The sequence below is a fragment of the Pundamilia nyererei genome, unplaced genomic scaffold (genome assembly GCF_000239375.1).
Source record: "Pundamilia nyererei isolate P.nyererei 1_Seehausen unplaced genomic scaffold, PunNye1.0 scaffold00349, whole genome shotgun sequence".
In the NCBI taxonomy this organism is placed as follows: Eukaryota; Metazoa; Chordata; class Actinopteri; order Cichliformes; family Cichlidae; genus Pundamilia; species Pundamilia nyererei.
In genome coordinates this window covers 437,431-454,072 of record NW_005187750.1, presented here as the reverse complement: position 1 = coordinate 454,072, position 16,642 = coordinate 437,431, and the positions used below count along the sequence as shown (strand labels likewise).

General features: G+C 38.5%; 3 protein-coding genes across 5 annotated transcripts; all 3 read right to left on the bottom strand.

Annotated features, from left to right (window-relative positions):
• Positions 1 to 2,300: 2,300 nt before the first annotated feature.
• Positions 2,301 to 3,407, bottom strand: LOC102208133 (forkhead box protein D1-like). Its single transcript, XM_005752236.1, has one exon. The coding sequence runs from the start codon at positions 3,330 to 3,332 to the stop codon at positions 2,415 to 2,417; it is 918 nt and encodes a 305-aa protein (XP_005752293.1). The 5' UTR covers positions 3,333 to 3,407; the 3' UTR covers positions 2,301 to 2,414.
• Positions 3,408 to 4,766: 1,359 nt separating this feature from the next.
• Positions 4,767 to 12,419, bottom strand: zglp1 (zinc finger GATA like protein 1). 3 transcript variants are annotated; one of them, XM_005752234.2, is made up of 5 exons: positions 12,401 to 12,419; positions 8,474 to 9,931; positions 8,254 to 8,366; positions 6,516 to 6,609; positions 4,767 to 5,829 (listed from the first exon to the last, which is right to left on the bottom strand). In XM_005752234.2, the coding sequence occupies exons 2-5, from the start codon at positions 9,916 to 9,918 to the stop codon at positions 5,697 to 5,699; spliced, it is 1,785 nt and encodes a 594-aa protein (XP_005752291.1). In that variant the 5' UTR covers positions 9,919 to 9,931; positions 12,401 to 12,419; the 3' UTR covers positions 4,767 to 5,696. The 3 variants fall into 3 exon arrangements, with proteins under 3 accessions (XP_005752291.1, XP_005752289.1, XP_005752290.1); XM_005752232.2 differs by lacking the exon at positions 12,401 to 12,419 and adding an exon at positions 11,828 to 12,045; XM_005752233.2 differs by lacking the exon at positions 12,401 to 12,419 and adding an exon at positions 11,864 to 12,045.
• A 311-nt stretch (positions 12,420 to 12,730) lies between these two features.
• On the bottom strand, positions 12,731 to 15,458 carry fdx2 (ferredoxin 2). Its single transcript, XM_005752231.1, has 5 exons — positions 15,248 to 15,458; positions 14,862 to 14,913; positions 14,174 to 14,280; positions 14,000 to 14,087; positions 12,731 to 13,886 (listed from the first exon to the last, which is right to left on the bottom strand). The coding sequence occupies exons 1-5, from the start codon at positions 15,432 to 15,434 to the stop codon at positions 13,730 to 13,732; spliced, it is 591 nt and encodes a 196-aa protein (XP_005752288.1). The 5' UTR covers positions 15,435 to 15,458; the 3' UTR covers positions 12,731 to 13,729.
• Positions 15,459 to 16,642: the final 1,184 nt, after the last annotated feature.

Here is a 16,642-nt window from a genome sequence, read left to right as displayed (position 1 = left end):
AAGAAAACTAAATTTCCACTTATTGAAAGATGCCACAGAAGCTTTAGCAGTGCAGATATTTGCTGTCATCCTTCTGAAAGTGCTGGAAATATCCTCTCTGCTGTTTATCGAGAAAGTGCAGCAGTTTGAAAGGAGACGTGAAACAAATGGAGCCATAACAATCCTTCCTTGAACAGGGTTAGGAGTGACTGAGGGAGAGCAGCCAAAAACAGGACAACAAGGACTATTTCTGTGGTGTTCTCTCATCGCGTGCTGTTACTGTGATCACATTTCATGTCCAAACCCACTTTGTCTCTTACTGGTAAAAAGAACTGAGGATTTATGGAGCATCACAAAGAGCCTAAATGATTATTCATTTATTTTTACTGCAAATATTAACATCACTTTCTTTGTCCTCAGCGAAAGCCTGTTGCAAGAAACAAAAGAGAAAAGGAGATGAAAGGTTAATCATATTCAAGAATGAATAAATAGTAAATTGAAATAAGTAAAATGTTGACTCATTAAATTCCACTCCTTCAATAAAGTCTTCCACTTGCTGCACAGCTGTAGCCGAATAAAACTCAGTAGAACTGAGTATGAAAAGCAGACTGTACCCTGAGGGTGATTTTAGTTAAAGACAGATGTTAAAACACGGTAAAAGACCATTTATGGAAACATCAAACTTCTAAGTAGAGATTACCTGTCATGGATTCAGAAACATGGTTCCGAAGAGCAACTTGTCCAGTCCATGTTGATCACATTCTTTCATCTTCAAGAATTTAAAATCATGAGCAAAACTCCTGAAATTTGTAAAACTATTATTTTATTTCACAAATACTGTAAATTATCTGTGCACCTTTAGAATTAAAGTGTTCAACCATGAGTACAATTACAAAAATAGAACAATAGATGATTCTCGTGTCAAGTGAGAATCCAACCTTGGACAAAGAGTTTATATTTCAAGCCTCAAAGTGTAGAGGTTAGGTTTATGCACTCTTTATAGAGACTATATGCATTACTAATATTGGCAGGATATGGAGGAAATTTGTTCTAATCTCTTACTGACGCATGGTGCTTTTTATATGTCAGTTTTATATGTCAGTTTTATATGTCAGTTTAAGAACCAATGCCACCATTTTTCAAACACAGCATACACGCAAACATGCCTTTTCTTTTGATGAGTTGCACATTTGCAAATTAAATGGTTAACTCCTCTCAGACCTACAATAATGAAATGGTTTATACATATTTCTGCATTTCTCTAGAAAGAAAGTGCCAAAGGGCCTTTGATCTTGATAATTCTGCACATTTTAATCATAATTGTTCCTATTTTGCTCTGTGTGTGTGTGTGTGTGTGTGTGTGTGTGTGTGTGTGTGTGTGTGTGTGTGTGTGTGTGTGTGTGTGTGAATCTTTCTTCAGGGAAATCAGCCATCCTCCACAACTCATCTCTGCATATGAAACACCACGGAGAACTTCTAAATAAAGACGAGGCATAACTTGTAATAATACCCAGCAGCCCGATGATTGAGTGAATCTAATATTCTTGCTGTGTACAGGCTGGAGTACACCACAAAGCAAAAACGTGACTATTAGCTCGCCTGACAGAAGTGTTTTGAAAAATGAAGACGTGGTTTTAATAAAGAAGGCCTGGTTTGCAGTAGGATGTGAGCGAATATATATGCACTCAAACCGGCCAAAGCTAAACAGAAAAGGGAAGGATAACACGTGTACATGCCCAGATGTCTTGTGTTCTTTCATTCTAAAGGTAGCAAACCAGTCACCCACCACAAAATAATCTATACACGACACAACACCGGGAACTGATCATCCTGTTCTTCAGATAGATCGATAGTTGAACTGTGAACGCTGTAGGCGCAGACTGTAGGTGTTCAGAATAATCAGTGTATTTAAATTATTGAAACATACGTATTCTTTTATCTTAAAATGATACAAAATCAAATGGCCCATTTGCCACACAATGATGGATATTGTCATTAATATTTGTATAAGCCTAAACAGTCTCTTTATGATTTATCATCGTCAAGTAAAATTAAGAATATTAAACTTTTTTTTTTTTTAATTTCTCGTTGTTTTCACAATTTTATTTAAAATCCTGCAAATTTGTCATTTAAGTCTAGACTTTAGTTGTATTCAGTCGTAAAAAAGATTTAAAATTAAGCAGTAATAATTAAAAACATAGCTGAATGCATTTATATGAACCGGGTTCGTTTGATATGGTCTTTTTAATCTTATACACATTCTGGTGTAACAAATAATTGTAATAAAAAGTGCACACACGAAATTAAAATGATCCATTTTATTCCAAACACACTGAAAGATTTTAAAAACATCCGTGTTGAAAGCATTTACTTCAGGGAATCAGATTCAGTATTTGGTAGCCTTGTCGGTCTCAGTTCAGGCGCACATCATTAGATTAAATTAAACTAGACGAAATCTTAAAGATCCCGTCGGGAAAAGCAGGCAGCTGCGAAAGAGTGAAGTTGGGTATCATTCCGTGGAGTGAAACGGGATGCAGGAGGCAGGAGGTCGGAGGCAAAGATCGCACAGCGGCGCAGCATCCGGCGTCCAAATGTTCCAAGTTTTGACAAGAAGGGAAATTTTTGGAGAGGATCGAGGAAAGCGCAGGTGTGACGCTGCTTACAGGTGGTCTGTTGGGGATAACCCGGGACTCGAAACCACTTTCTAGATCCTGATCTCGGTACAAATCGGGACTCTGGAGACTAGAGACCACCCTGCGCACTCCGAGGAGAGGAAAAACGGGCATCAAAGTGAGCTCCTGCGCCCTGGAGCCTTTCATCGGTGCCAAATATAAACTTTGCCGCTTAAAGCGTTTCCTGCGACGAAGAAAACTCCCATTTTCAAACATATCCGCCGACATGGGATCCAGAGTCCAGTAATTCCCCTTGCCTGGGTTCCCGGGTTCCCGGGGCATTTTGACAAAGCAGTCATTCAAAGACAAGTTGTGACGGATTGAGTTTTGCCACGAAGGGAACTTCTCCCGATAATAAACAAAGCGCTGGCTGATAAAATCGCATATCTCACTGAGAGTGAGCCTCTTTTTGGGGCTTTGGAGGATGGCCATGGTGATGAGAGCGATATAAGAGTACGGAGGCTTCACCGAGGTAATTCTCCTTCCGGGACCCTCCTGCAGTCGGACTTCAAAGTCGTCCTCTCCCTGCACGCCAGGAGAAAAGGATGAAGGCCGTCGCTCCAAGTCTACATTACTCTCCCCGAACACTGATACATCTGTCCTCCTCATAACTTCTCTGCAGTCCGCCTGGCCCCCCACTTCAATGTCCGCCTCATCCATGGGCTTGTTGTCCAGCGTCATGATCCGGACTGTCCGGTAGGCCCCAGCGGGCGAGATTCAGTGCCTGTCTAGGACAGAAAGTGGAGACCCCCTCGTTTCCTTTCATTCACAAAAAAAGTCGCGCATCTGACTGCATCCTGACTTTTGAGCCTCCCACTCCGAACTTCCCCCTCCTCCTCACGCAGTCTGTTTTAACACAGCTGCAGGTATCCACAAACCTGAAGCTGTGGTGGGAAACACTTTATTTAATCAAAGATAGAGAAATTAAATGATGATACTGAAGGCGTGGTTACACTAATTACACTAACTCGTGCATATTTTCTCCAGTGTATACACGCTTTAACTATAGTTGTTTGTTTAAAAAAAAAAAAAAAAAAAAGGTCTTATTTTTATTCTTTTCTTCCTTCTTTATATGTTGTTTTTTACTGTTGTGTGTTGCTTTCAAGTACATTTAAACTGCACGTCCATGATGCATATTATTTATTTATTAAACTTTTTGGGGATCTACACAGTTTTCTGACTCAGTAATCGTTGCGTGTGTACCGATTAAGTTGTTCTTTTTCTTGGCTATTATGCCACTTCGTGTTCTTATTTATTGTACCCTTTTTGTGTACAGAACTTTGCGACTATAAAAAAAAGACTTAATACATTTCATTTGCTAGATTTGATGAATGGTATACATCAAGCAGTAAAACAATGCCTTCTAATTAAAGTGAAACTGCAAAAGCAAAACAGAAAAAGTATTTCGGCCTTAACATTGTACAATAGGGTTGGAGAGCCAGGCTTAGCCATTTTATCTACTATCTGCTAATTGAACAATTAGCCTTATTTTATGTACCCATAATGTTTCAGCAACAATTAAAATGAATAAATCTCCACAGAGGTCTTTAAGCAAACGTAACTGAGTAAATGCATAAGGCTCGTCTTTGAACTGCACTCCAGTATCAGAAGTACAAAGCTGGACAGGCTGCCAAGTACCATAAAATTTGATTTGTGTACATTCATTCATTATTGATTATAGCTGATGTTTAAATGACCGCAGCAGGTGAGACGTTTTGGAGCATGTGTAATGTAAAATAAGAGCAGGCATATGAATTTCATTGAGCTTGAGCTCTCTTTTATGTCCTTGGCTTACATAGCGCTCATTTCCTTCAGTATTGCTCTTTGCTGGATGGTTTAGCACAGGCAAGAGAGCCAACTCAAGAAGACGTAATCCATTTTGAAATAATAGCTGCACTGTATCAATCCGTGCGAGGCCACCCACTTGGCCAGCAGGCCTGTAGTGCATGGTGGGCTGAAGGAACTGTGGGAAGCCTCATTACTGAACCTTTCTTCCCTCTCACTGTACTTTAATTTGATATGTGCACCCATTTGAAACCAATTTATCATTTTACAGTCACTGCAATACTAAGATAAATTCTTAAATGAAGAACGGGGAGACACAGGTTTGTTCATGAATTTAATACAAACAAAAACCCATGCAAACACACACAAACAAACCCCTTTTCCCCATCTCACAGAAACCAGCAATACTAAGGAAATCTACACACCGATTTAACAAGCCAAATAAAATAATGCTCAGAAACAATGGCCCAAATAAATACCAAAGAAAAGTGACCACTTATTACAACCACAATTAGAAAAAACAACAAAGACAACAAAATAAATAGCTTGATTTAACTTGTTCAACTAAATGTATCTGATGAACTTAGTAACTGAACTGTCACTGTCAGGATTAGGAGCAGTAGGAGTGTTTTACAGTTAATAACAGTGAAAAGCAGCACTGAGCTCAGGGCCTGTACAGAAATAACTTTCTATTACAGCTGTCGGGTACTACTGACCATTATATGTAAGCGACACTGAAGCTATTTCGATGGAAAATTTCACGACTAAACTTTCCACTGAATGCGTCACTTTCTGACAGTGGTCCTTCAGTATCCCATTTATTTGTATAAAGGATTCTCAGCTCTGCTACAAAGTCTGTGCGTCCTCAGTATATCCCTCTTGGTGAAAAACAAAAAACAAAAAACAAAAAGCAAACCTTCTAAGCTCCATCACACATGCTAAATACAAATTAAGGAGCAGAAATAGGATCAGTAGAGAAAAGACTTTTTTCTCCATACAAATTTAAATGTTTTACAAGTTGTTTTATTATTACTTTTTTTGATGCACACAGTCATAGAGGTAAATGTGTACTATTGTCTGAGGTACAGTGCTATAACAGTAAAACGAATTTAAATACCTTGAGTCAGGTAAGAGGTAGTCATATCTGTAGTGAACTGTAAAGATTTACGAGAGCAGCGAGTATTGTTTCAAACTGTTGTGTGCGTCTGTGCAAAGCTCTGTCACATGTGGGCATAAAAACCTGTGCTGTGTGCAAGTTCCCTAGTTGGTGTGTTTCCGCTGAGCTGAGGTCAGCCTCACAAAGTTTCCACACTTGAGGCAGCACGAGTTGGAGTTGCCCTCTTTCCGAGGGATATGCCAGCAGTTGACACAGCGCACCCTGTACTTCTTATACCTTCAAAAGTAAGAGAAAAATAAATGCAGTGGTGGTTCAACTATTTGCCCTTTAATGCTCAGGTGCATAAATGCTATTTAGTCAAATTATCATAGGCAGATGACTGATTTATAATAATACTACAAGGTATTTTACAAACATGGACATTTGATACTTTTCCAAAGTAGATTATCTGCACATTCTTTTGAGCCCAGCACTACTCCTTATTTCCAAAGCTAACCTGTGTTTATTTCTGAAAGAGAAATTATGAGCCAGTGAGTACTAACATACCGTTTCATGCAATCATGAGATTAATGCATTAGTCTGGGAAGTCATGCATGAAGTAAAGTTTCTGTAAGGTGCAGTCAGACTCTTGTGAGAATGGAAAAAATAAGTTGATCGTTTCTGTTGTTTGTGAGGCCTGAACTTGTTTAACTGCACAGTGTTGTGGCAACTGACTGCTCAAAACATGATGAAAAATGCTGGCAAAAAAAGTAAACATCAACACAAACTGATTTGGAACAGGTTTCCACAAAATACAAGTTAGAATATATTAATTCCTTTAAGCTATAATTCAACATCATCAATGAGGACTCAAAGAAAATTTTAGACTCTGTTAAAAATCACAATAATCCAACTGATTATTGTGATCAGCCCTAATGCACAGCTTCAGTGTTTAAGACATTGAATATTGAATATCGAGCTACCTTATCCCACAGGCATTGCACAGTGGAGTCCCATCCTCGGCATCTCTCCACATGGGGGTCTTCCTGGTGCAGCATGATGCACAAACTTTACCCTCTAGTGAAACAGAAATGAAAGATTAAGCAAATAGCAGTAAAACTGAACTGAGTGTGCTTAAATCACTTATTTCCAAGCATATTTTTTTTTATCTAAATTAAGGAAGTGTTTTAATGCAACCAAACATTGCGACTACATTTGCAAAAATCATTTAACCTCCTAGGACCTGGTGTCCACATATGTGGACATCACATTTTGGGTTGTCTAGACCACAATACTAAATTTCGCTCTACAAGGTCCTGATATCCTCCTCTCGGAAACTACATCAGGTAAAAAGATGATTCTTTATTTTTACATTTATCAGCTCCCAATCAGCCCAAATAGCAAAGAGAAATTAAAAATGCATGCCATGAAAGAGTTCAGGTCTTAGGAGGTTAAAGATACATTTGTAATTTTACGCCTCAAAAACTTTATTGAATTATTAAACAATAACTGACTCCAGACAATAACCTCAATTGAGCGAAAGACATTTATATTTTTTTAAAATACAACTACAATCTACAACTTCACTGGAACATTTATACTGCATTTTCTGTTAACTGACCAATATATGGGAACAAGGCTGCATATCTGTCGAGAAGATTGGCTCTTTGGTCTTTAAATGCTGGAAATACAGCGCACTGACATTCCCACTTTACCAAAAATGAAACATAAGCAAATGTCAAATAGTTATAGATTTGTAAAGAATCTTTGTATAGGAGAAGAAAAGATTTGAAAAATTATGAATGAAATTGAATGAAATTAAAGATATGAATGATGAAAAATTATTTAGAGTATTTTTTAATAGTGTTAGCACTCAGATCTTTACCTGATGATAAGTACATTTATTTAAAGTTGAGCTTATTTTTCTCTTGTCTTAGCTGACATTCACGTTCTGGTATTAAGTTATTTAAACCACAACTTTCCTAAACTTGTTTGAAACAGTCACACCTGTCTGACCCTGTTGAGTTACATATTTCTAAGGTGGTGGTGTCCTCTAGTGGAGATTATGGGTATCACACACACATGCACTTCTATAACACTGTAATGCTGCAGATACTTTTATTTATAACTCATAATTAATTAAACATTAAAATATTACAATTACTTAATATACTGTATTTTACATATTTTATTTGTTCTTACAAAAAGTTATATATTTTTATTTCCAATATTAATATATTGGGATGTTTTGCTGAGTGTTTCACCACCTGGGGTTAGTTTAGTGTTGTATTCTGGATAAAGTCTCCTAAGACAAAATTTTCTAAGACACACTTTTGGCAAGCACAAAAAAAAATCAATTTCTTCCTCATATTAATTTAGTTAAAGTTGAAAAAATGCAGTCTGTCTGTATTAGATAACTAAATAAATTTTTTACAAATCCAGTCTCAAACTGTGTTAAGACTGAGATGCCAACATGACCTGTTACACTTGTTCAGAATGTCTTTAATTTAATGTACATTATTATATTAAAAAAAACTTAATTACCTTTGAATTTTGTTAAAAAAAAATTGTACTTTGAGCTTAATTTTTAACATTGAAAAATCTAATTAAAACAAGCAAAATACTCTGTAAACTCTTCTCGGCATCTTCTGTTAGATGATCCAGGAAAAACAGTAAAATAAACGAGCAGCTTGCTTGAGGACATAGTTAGGGGATACTCACTTAAAACACTGGTTGTGTGGCCGTTCTCCTCGTCTGAGCTGCTAGTTTTAAATGATTTCTGTGATGACCGTGTCCTCAGCCTGGGTTTTCTCACACTCCTGCAGAGTTCCTTGCTGTTGTGGGTACACACGGATAAAACACCAATAATGTGAGAGGATTTCATGTAAGCTCCTACCACGTTTTGTAATGCATGGCGTGTACCAAAGATGTGTTTGTCTACCTGTATCGTGAAGTTATGAGAAGCCGACACTGTTCCCTGCTTTCGTCTAGCTCCGTGTCCATCCTGAATGTCACTCCCTGGAAGTCTGGGTCTTGAATATCAACACTACGACTGGGACGAGGCTGTTTTCTAGGAGTCTTAGTTCTCCACTGGTGCGAAGATGAACCGTGATCCTCCTTTTGCATTGTCCAAAGTTCTGCTTTGGATGGTGCAGTTGGAGGGGTGTCTCCATCTATGGGGGCATCTGCACATTCATCTGGTTTTGAACCGAAGAGAGAATTCTCTGGAGCGCTGAATGTAAGTGATGGTGATTGTGAACAAAGTTGGATGGGGCTCAGAGGAGGCAGCCTGCCGTCACATTGGGCTTCCACAGATAAAGTAAGATTTGCATTAATATCTAGTGACAGTACTGGCTTTGATAGAGTAGTACAAGTCTCATCATCTGAATTACAAGTTAGCTTAGTATTAAGACATGCATTGTGTGCTTGTGATAAAGCATATTCAAAAAAGGGTGCATTTAAAATATCCTGTTTGCTAGAAGAACAACCCTGCTCACACTCCTGGCTGCACCCAATTTGTGTGTTGACAGTGAAGTTAACTTCTGTTTTGTTCTTGTGTTGAGGATGCAGAGATGCTGTTGTACTGTCTCCTGGCAAGTCTGCTCTGTCAGTGTCTGTTGTCTCAGCAGTTTCAAGCTGAACACCCATCTCGGAGTCTTTCACACAGCACTGTAGTTTAAATCCATCTCCTGTGGGTCTTCCTGTCACTTTTTCATCAGCACTGACAGAGGGTGTGATTTCTTGTCTCTCAAAGAGACGAGGAGATGGGCCTAACATGCATTCACCACTTAGAGTGTCACTTTCAATTGCAGCTTCTGTAACATCTGGTGCTGCAGTGGATAATGTGACTGTTGAATAGCCTAATTTTGTGGCAGATGAGGCTGAACTTGGGTCTAACACCTCAAGATTTTCCAAATGAAGCAGCTTTTCACACTGCAAGTTGATCAAGCTCAGCACTTTCCAGGGACTATTGCGTTCACACTGTGATGTAGTTGTGACATTGCTGCTTTGACACTCCTCATTTACCGTTTCCAGCTCATTACATGGCAGCGAACAAGACAAACTATGGTGGCAGGAACCATTACAGGTATGAAATGAATGTGCATCGCCTTCCTTTTTCATTTCTAAAGTATCCTGGACAGAACTAGCAGAGGCTTCAAATGAATGTGGACCCTCTTCTTTTTTAATTACTAAAGGATCCTGGCTATATGTCTTAATCTGTGATTCACTGGGTAGATCTGAGTCTGGGAAACTGTTGTGGATAGGGGATACAAGCTTGGAAACTTCTTGGAAAAGGTAGAAGAGTGCAGACTGGGGTGAATCGTGTTCCACTTTGCTCTGGTTTCCCTGGATAAAGTCAGCTTGCATCCTTGATTTCGTACTCATACTGAGGCAGAGTCTGCAACATGAATAGGAACAAATAGCTTTAGGACTAGCAGAGGTAAATCTGTGCATGTTTTCCCTGTATGTTCCCTCTAGTCTTCATCTTTTCTCTATTACAAAATATTGTACCTTCAGCCCTTTACACCTCTGACATGACAAATATGCTTCCTACCACAGGTCATTGAAAGATATTAGTTTCTATCAATAGTCCACAAGCAACAAGTTGACTGCAAGCAGCTAAATATTTTATATAACGTAAAATAATAGCATAGTGTCATTTGGCCTAAATATGTGGGTCATATAACTGGAAGACAATTTAGGGTTCAAAAATGGTTAAATTGGACGCTATGTAATTTTCTGTTGCGTATTTAAGGAAAAACAATTTATTTTTAATAAATTATTGACCATTAATAAATACTCAATAAATTTCAAATAAACAACTGTTGAAATCTACCTTGCCCAGCTTTTCAATAGTCACACTTTTTTTGTAGTAATTTCACTATTTAATTTCAAATTTTTATTTTTATTTATTTATTTTTCTTACATATTTTTTTAAATACACAATTCATATAATAATTAAGTCTATTACAAGGGAAACAGATTAAAAAGATTTCTTGCGAGCTAAGAAAGTAATTTATAAACATGTTATTAAAAATGATACAGTAACCGTATAATATTACACAAGATTAATTATCAAGATAATTATTTATTTCTTTTATTTATACATTATGTAATACAAATGACATAAATACTCATGATCACAGAAATGCTGTTTTTTTTATACACACATTCTGCTCAGAAAAAGATACTAGGAGTCAATTGTAAGACTCAAAGTCAAGGAGGTTCTTTTGGTAACACTGGGTAACAGGGTTTTATTAGAGCGACACATTAAATCTGGTCAGAAAAAAATGTAATGTAAAAATTATATTAAGAGGTCTGACATTTGTCTACCTTTGGTGTTAGCACCGGAGTCAATCATTCATCACATCTTCTTTACTGTCACTAACTGTTTTTCTCTTCCTTTTCCAGACAAGATAGGCGCAACACTATTTTAACTGTTATATTTGGATCAATAATTTTTTTTATAAATTACATTTTGTCGCAGAAATTTTTTTTAAATTTACACAGCAAACGTATGTTTTGGTATTTTGTGCATGGATTAATGCACATAGGTGAAACAGAAAATGTCATGCCATTGCAGAATGGTCCATGCATGCTACCTAAGGCTATCCTAAAACTGAGCTAATGCGGCCAATTATATGCATGCAGTTACAGCAGATAAGCTAATGCTATGTTTGTTTTTGTATCAAAAAACAACTTTTAAAAAAATGTAACTAGTTCAACTCACCGGAAAGACTGTAACAAAATTTTCTGTGGCGTTTAAACGTGTTTGGGAACGTCAAATGTTGCACTTCCTGCCTTCTAGAACGTCGAGTAGCCTAAATTTTTCGCGGTCGTCGGGCCGTCGCGAGCGCAGCAGCAAATCCCACTAATATTACGTTAATGCGTTAACATGAATGCTTTTGAAATCACTGCTTTTTTTCCTCTTACAGGCCATGGATTAACTAATGCCTAAAAGTTTCATCAAAAATACATAATTCTACAGCGCATGCAAGCAGATCTATAATTTAGCATTGTGATTATATTTAAATAAACTCTGTAGGCAATGACTCACTTCATGTAAACTCAGTATCAGATCTCAGTAAGCACCCGTCAAGTTAAATGATTGCATATTCCGAACCATTATCTTTAATCGTGCATCACCTTCACCTCCTGCCATAATCGATCTTTGTCTTCTATGTTTTTGACCTGTGATGGCCTCTAGCTAACAGTGTCTTTATCATGAGGCATGAGATGAACACGTTTAAAACTCGTGGTGTAACTCTAACTACAAGCGTTCAGCCCACTTTACCTGACATTCATGTGGAGTACCAATCTCGACGCTCACCCGTGATCTTCAATCCGTTGTCAAATAAAAAATTATGCGTGTCGATTTGCTGGGGAACTCGAACCACTGAAGCTGGTTGCTATGACTGGATCAGATTCTGGGGCCAGAAGAAGGTACGCGGGTGTTTTCCGTTTGCTAGATTACAGCCTGTCTGGGTATAAAAGCTTTGACACTCCTAACTCCTGTTCATTTTGTAGCTACTACTTGCCTGGATACGCGAGTGGAAAACCCTTTTTCTTTTCCCCGGCAATGACTGTTAGCTAGTCATGCAGCCAGTAATGATTATTTAACTGTTGGTGAGTCAGTGATAAGGTCAGTATCATGGCCTTTGAGTTGTTATTGTAAGGTTGCTGGCTAGAGAGTTAAGGTCATCACCAGGTAACCAACTTTGACAGGGGGCTATCTGGTTGAAGTCGTCATTTCACTTTTAACAACCTATATTAAAACCTTTCACAGATGTGCATTCGCACTAGCAGTCACACACATGAGGTTATAAAATAAAATGTGTACAAAAGCAAGAGCCACATTTAAATTCACCACATGCGTGACGGTTGCGAGTTGAGGTTTTCTTTTGCACTTTGGTTCTTTTTAGCTCCAAATTCATAGGGATACTTCCTGAAGTCCGACTTGGATTTGGCTCAACCACTCCAACCTCACTATCCTTCCCAGTTATGCCATTTTCTGCAACTGCTGCAGAAGCACTGAGCTTTGGTTAACCAATTAACTTCAGCTTGGGCAGCAATGACCTGGGTGACTCAAGTGTTTCAAGTTGTTCATCAGTCGAATTCAGCTGAGGGGGCACAATGACCTTTTTGGGAAGGCCCAGGTAATGAGTGCACTACTCAAAATAGCTTTTTAAACTGATTTTATTGCACAACTTAAAACATTTGTATTTCATCAGACATAAAATACACAATTCACTTGTGCGTAAGTTGGACAAGTACAGTAGACTTGAGTAAAAGGTAGATGTGGTAAACTTAAACTATGGTAACATGAAGATCACCAGCTTCCAAGCAGACATGCTTCCACTTCCACCATCCTGCTGTGGATCCAGCTGGACCAGATTCTCTAATCAAGCCTTAATCACTGATAGTTGCAAAGAAAACACTTTATCTGAAATGCAATTCACATGAATGTTTCTGAAATGTTTGGAGCAAATACAAAATAAGTTTCAACAGTATAAATTCTGCTTTGATTTCTTAGGAGCCCGTGTTTAAGAATCAGGCAAACATGACTGTTTATGGCTTTTTTCTGTCTTGCAGAATAGGATGATTATGGCAGTGAGCATGTACTTCTACATCATAGACACAAAAATGTATAAATGAGCATGGTGCATACAAAAGTAAATGCTATGCATATATTGATAATAATGGACTAGCCAAAACAATAACAATCTTGTGACACTTGTGCGCATTTGAGCTGTAACAAGGAATGTTCCATTAATCAGCACAAAAGATTTAACTCTGTTAAATAAAGTCTCCCCCTGCAGTTCTCTCTTTTTTTCCAAAAAAAGAACAGTTTGATTGAATTGTCTTAAAGCTGGCCTGAGAAGACGCCACAAACCCCCCAAAACAAAACAAAAAAAACACAGGATTTGTTAAACATCTTTTCGTTTTTTAAAGTTTTTTTCCCCCCGAAGTAACATCACCTGTGAGATGTAGTGTCTGACTCTGCCTAGGACTGTCCTGTCAGTGGTTAACTGTAGAATTAGTCAGTTGTTAAGACATCTTGGGAGTTGCTACGGACTTTTCTATCCTTGTCGTGCTTTTCTTCATGGTTGCACCCCCCTCCCAAACTCAACCAGTACATATGGTGCTTAGCGCAAAGCTAAAAACTCCAATTTTTCTGAACACCCCATCTCACTTGTCAGTGAGGTTTGGGAACATGGCCATCCACGTAGAAGTTCCTGGTGACTTTGGGCAAGGTGAGTTCAATCCCATCAAGCTCCGGAGTGAGAATGATCTGACATCCTAGCCTGGAGTTCTCCTGCAGCATCGGTGCCATGTCAAGCATGTCATCCTCCCTATGAACGGATATATGTGTCAGTAATAATGATTTTCTTTCGAACTGCATCACATAGATTTGTCAAACTTAATGTGACATGGTTAAATAAGATGGCACTGGTAGCAGTCCTACCTCTCTTCAGGTTCTCGCAGTTTGTCAAAATGAGCAGCACTCACATAAACATGACATGTTGAGCAAGCAAGAGACGCCTCACAGGCTCCTAAATATTACAAGACACAAATATCTCAATGACAATGGTGCAAGGATAATGGTGTTCATCTACAGTTCATCTGTAACGACCCTCACCTTCCAGGTCAATGCCATGCTTGTGAGCCAGGTAGAGGACATTGTCTCCCACTTTAGCTTTCACAGGGATCCTCTGGCCTGACCGATCTATATACACCACGTTGACACTGAACAGAAGACATCAAACTATTAAAAGCAACAAACAAACAAACAGGTGATACAACATTTCATGTCTGTGATGCATTCAAGATTACATGAGCTTTTAAAGTAAATTTGTTTTTCAAAGAAACGGACATTTATGTGTGTTTGGCCATAATTTAAGTGTTTATTCCACCATTCTCAACTTACAATACAAAATATATATAAATAATGAAGTCTGAAAATCTATAAATGATTTTATCTATTAAGTATCAGAGGTCTATTTTTTAATCTTATCTGGCATTTTATTTATTTTTAAATAAGAATAACTTTAAATGCAACAAGAGGTCTGCTTATTTTTAAGTATGTGCTCTCAAATTAATAACTCACATAAGCACTCTTTAATGGTTTAGGGTGCTTTTAAACTGGATCCAGCCGCTGCCTTGGCTGTGAGTTTTAATTTTCCATTTACACTTACGTCTAACTTCGGCTTTAGTTTTTGACAGAAGTAGCTGTGATAACAATTCTTATTAAAAGTATTACGATGTATCCATTTATGTGCAGTTCACCGTACCCTGTTGTTTCACAATAAAAGCCTCAGCTGACTTACACATCCTCAGGGTGCTCTGCATTGGAGCTCCCCTCCTCACTGTGGTAAAGACCTGGGGAAAGAGCAACACAGCCATCATTACTGTGAGAGTATTCAAAGGTGACATCAGCTCCTTCACTTTGATAATGGGACTGATTTACTTGTTGCACCGAAGTTTTACATCCCTAACTGGGATTGCCGAAACGAAGTTACGCAAGTGTTATTGAACCGATTTTCCAGGCAGATTACTGCTAATTTTACTGACCAAACTTGGCTGGCATCGCCGATGACTGAAACTTCATCAAGAAGAAAACTTATGGGCACTTATTCAGACTTATCGTAAACCAACAGTCCTGACAGGAAAGCCACCGGCTTTAGGCTAAATGCTAGCAGGCTGCATCACTCACCTATACTCGTCTGTAAGTGTCGGTTTATCGTCCGGAGACTATCAAAGGACCCCCTCCTTTGTAAATTAGCCACATTCTTCGCATTACACTTTAACCTGAACAGTGGACACGTGCTACAGTCCGGGATAACTCGAGAAAGCCTCAAAGTGAGTCCCATGCTCGACCGGACTGCAGCAGAGGCCGCCATGACTCTGTTTTGGTCACATGACTGCACGCAGCCAATAGGAAACGGAGCGGTGACATTTCTGCTGTGTAGAGCTGCTCTGACAGCAGAGGGTGCCCCCGCGTCACCAGCTGCACGTGAGAGAAGGCCGATTATGTCTGTGTTACAAACGTTTACACGTGGACCTAAATGAACTTATACGATAAAATTTACTGAAAGTGCTAAAAGTGGCCGAGCGCATTATGTTGAAAGGAGCCTGTGAGAGGGACTGTCTATGGTAGTCATTAGTGTTCTTGTATTAATATGTGAATGCTGCATTTTTGAACTTTCTTTTCACTGCTTATCTGTTTAACAGGTTGCACATATGAATAATTTTATGATACAGCTTACTATAAAAAGTCAGCACATAAAGCTCTCATATATTTTAGAAATTGAAGTACGTATGTAATTAAGTATCACAGGAATTTGTACTGAAGTACAGCACCACGAAAAAGTCTCGAGCCATCCCTCATTTATTTATATTTTACTTTCACACAGGCAGATTTCCATGTAATTCCTTAAAATGAGGAAACTGCACAAGTGAATGACAAAAAAAAAGTGGCAGGCCTAAAAGAAAACTACCCACAGCAGATGAACAGTATCGGAAAGTCATGTACTTAAGAAAGAGAAGAAGATCCAGCACAGTCCTGACACAGGACGTGAGAGGTGCATCTTGCACCTCTGCATTTGCTGTTTGATTCAGCCTCAACAGAAATGGTCTCAGTGAAAGGGTGGATGTGAAGAAGGAACTGCTAAGGAAGGGAAACAGGGGGAAAAGGCTGAGACGGCAACAGGTCTTATGGAATGATGAATCTGAATTTGACATTTCTGGTTCAAATCGTCGTCATATATAGGATATAAAGTATCTACAGCCATCTGTAAACCACAGTGGAGACTGTCAGTTTGAGTCTAAATGTCAAAGCTGATAGAATTCAGAATGCAAAAATAATAATAATAATTTGATCCACCATGCAAAACTGTCTGGGAAGGATCTGAGAGCCAATATAATATTTTTTTATTAATATGAAAATGATTCCAAACATTCTGTCAGTCCAGTAAAAGCAAACTGGGACAGAAAGCAAAACACACACGCTCACACAATGGAACATGGGAGAACAGTGGTGTGGTGGTTAGCACTGAGTCATCATAGCGAGGTCCTGGGTTTAAATCCACTGACCTGGCATGTTCTCCAC

Bases quoted from the DNA above. Each gene is read 5' to 3' on its own strand.
- LOC102208133 (XM_005752236.1), bottom strand. From the start codon at position 3,332: ATGACGCTGGACAACAAGCCCATGGATGAGGCGGACATTGAAGTGGGG.
- zglp1 (XM_005752232.2), bottom strand. The intron at 8,367-8,473 runs GTAGACAAACAC...TACCCACAACAG, and splicing joins CTCATAACTTCACGATACAG to CAAGGAACTCTGCAGGAGTG. The intron at 5,830-6,515 runs GTAGCTCGATAT...TTACTTTTGAAG, and splicing joins TGCAATGCCTGTGGGATAAG to GTATAAGAAGTACAGGGTGC.
- fdx2 (XM_005752231.1), bottom strand. From the start codon at position 15,434: ATGGCGGCCTCTGCTGCAGTCCGGTCGAGCATGGGACTCACTTTGAGG. The intron at 14,281-14,861 runs GTAAGTCAGCTG...TCTTCTGTTCAG, and splicing joins GCAGAGCACCCTGAGGATGT to TGTCAACGTGGTGTATATAG. The intron at 13,887-13,999 runs GTAGGACTGCTA...ATCCGTTCATAG, and splicing joins CTGCGAGAACCTGAAGAGAG to GGAGGATGACATGCTTGACA.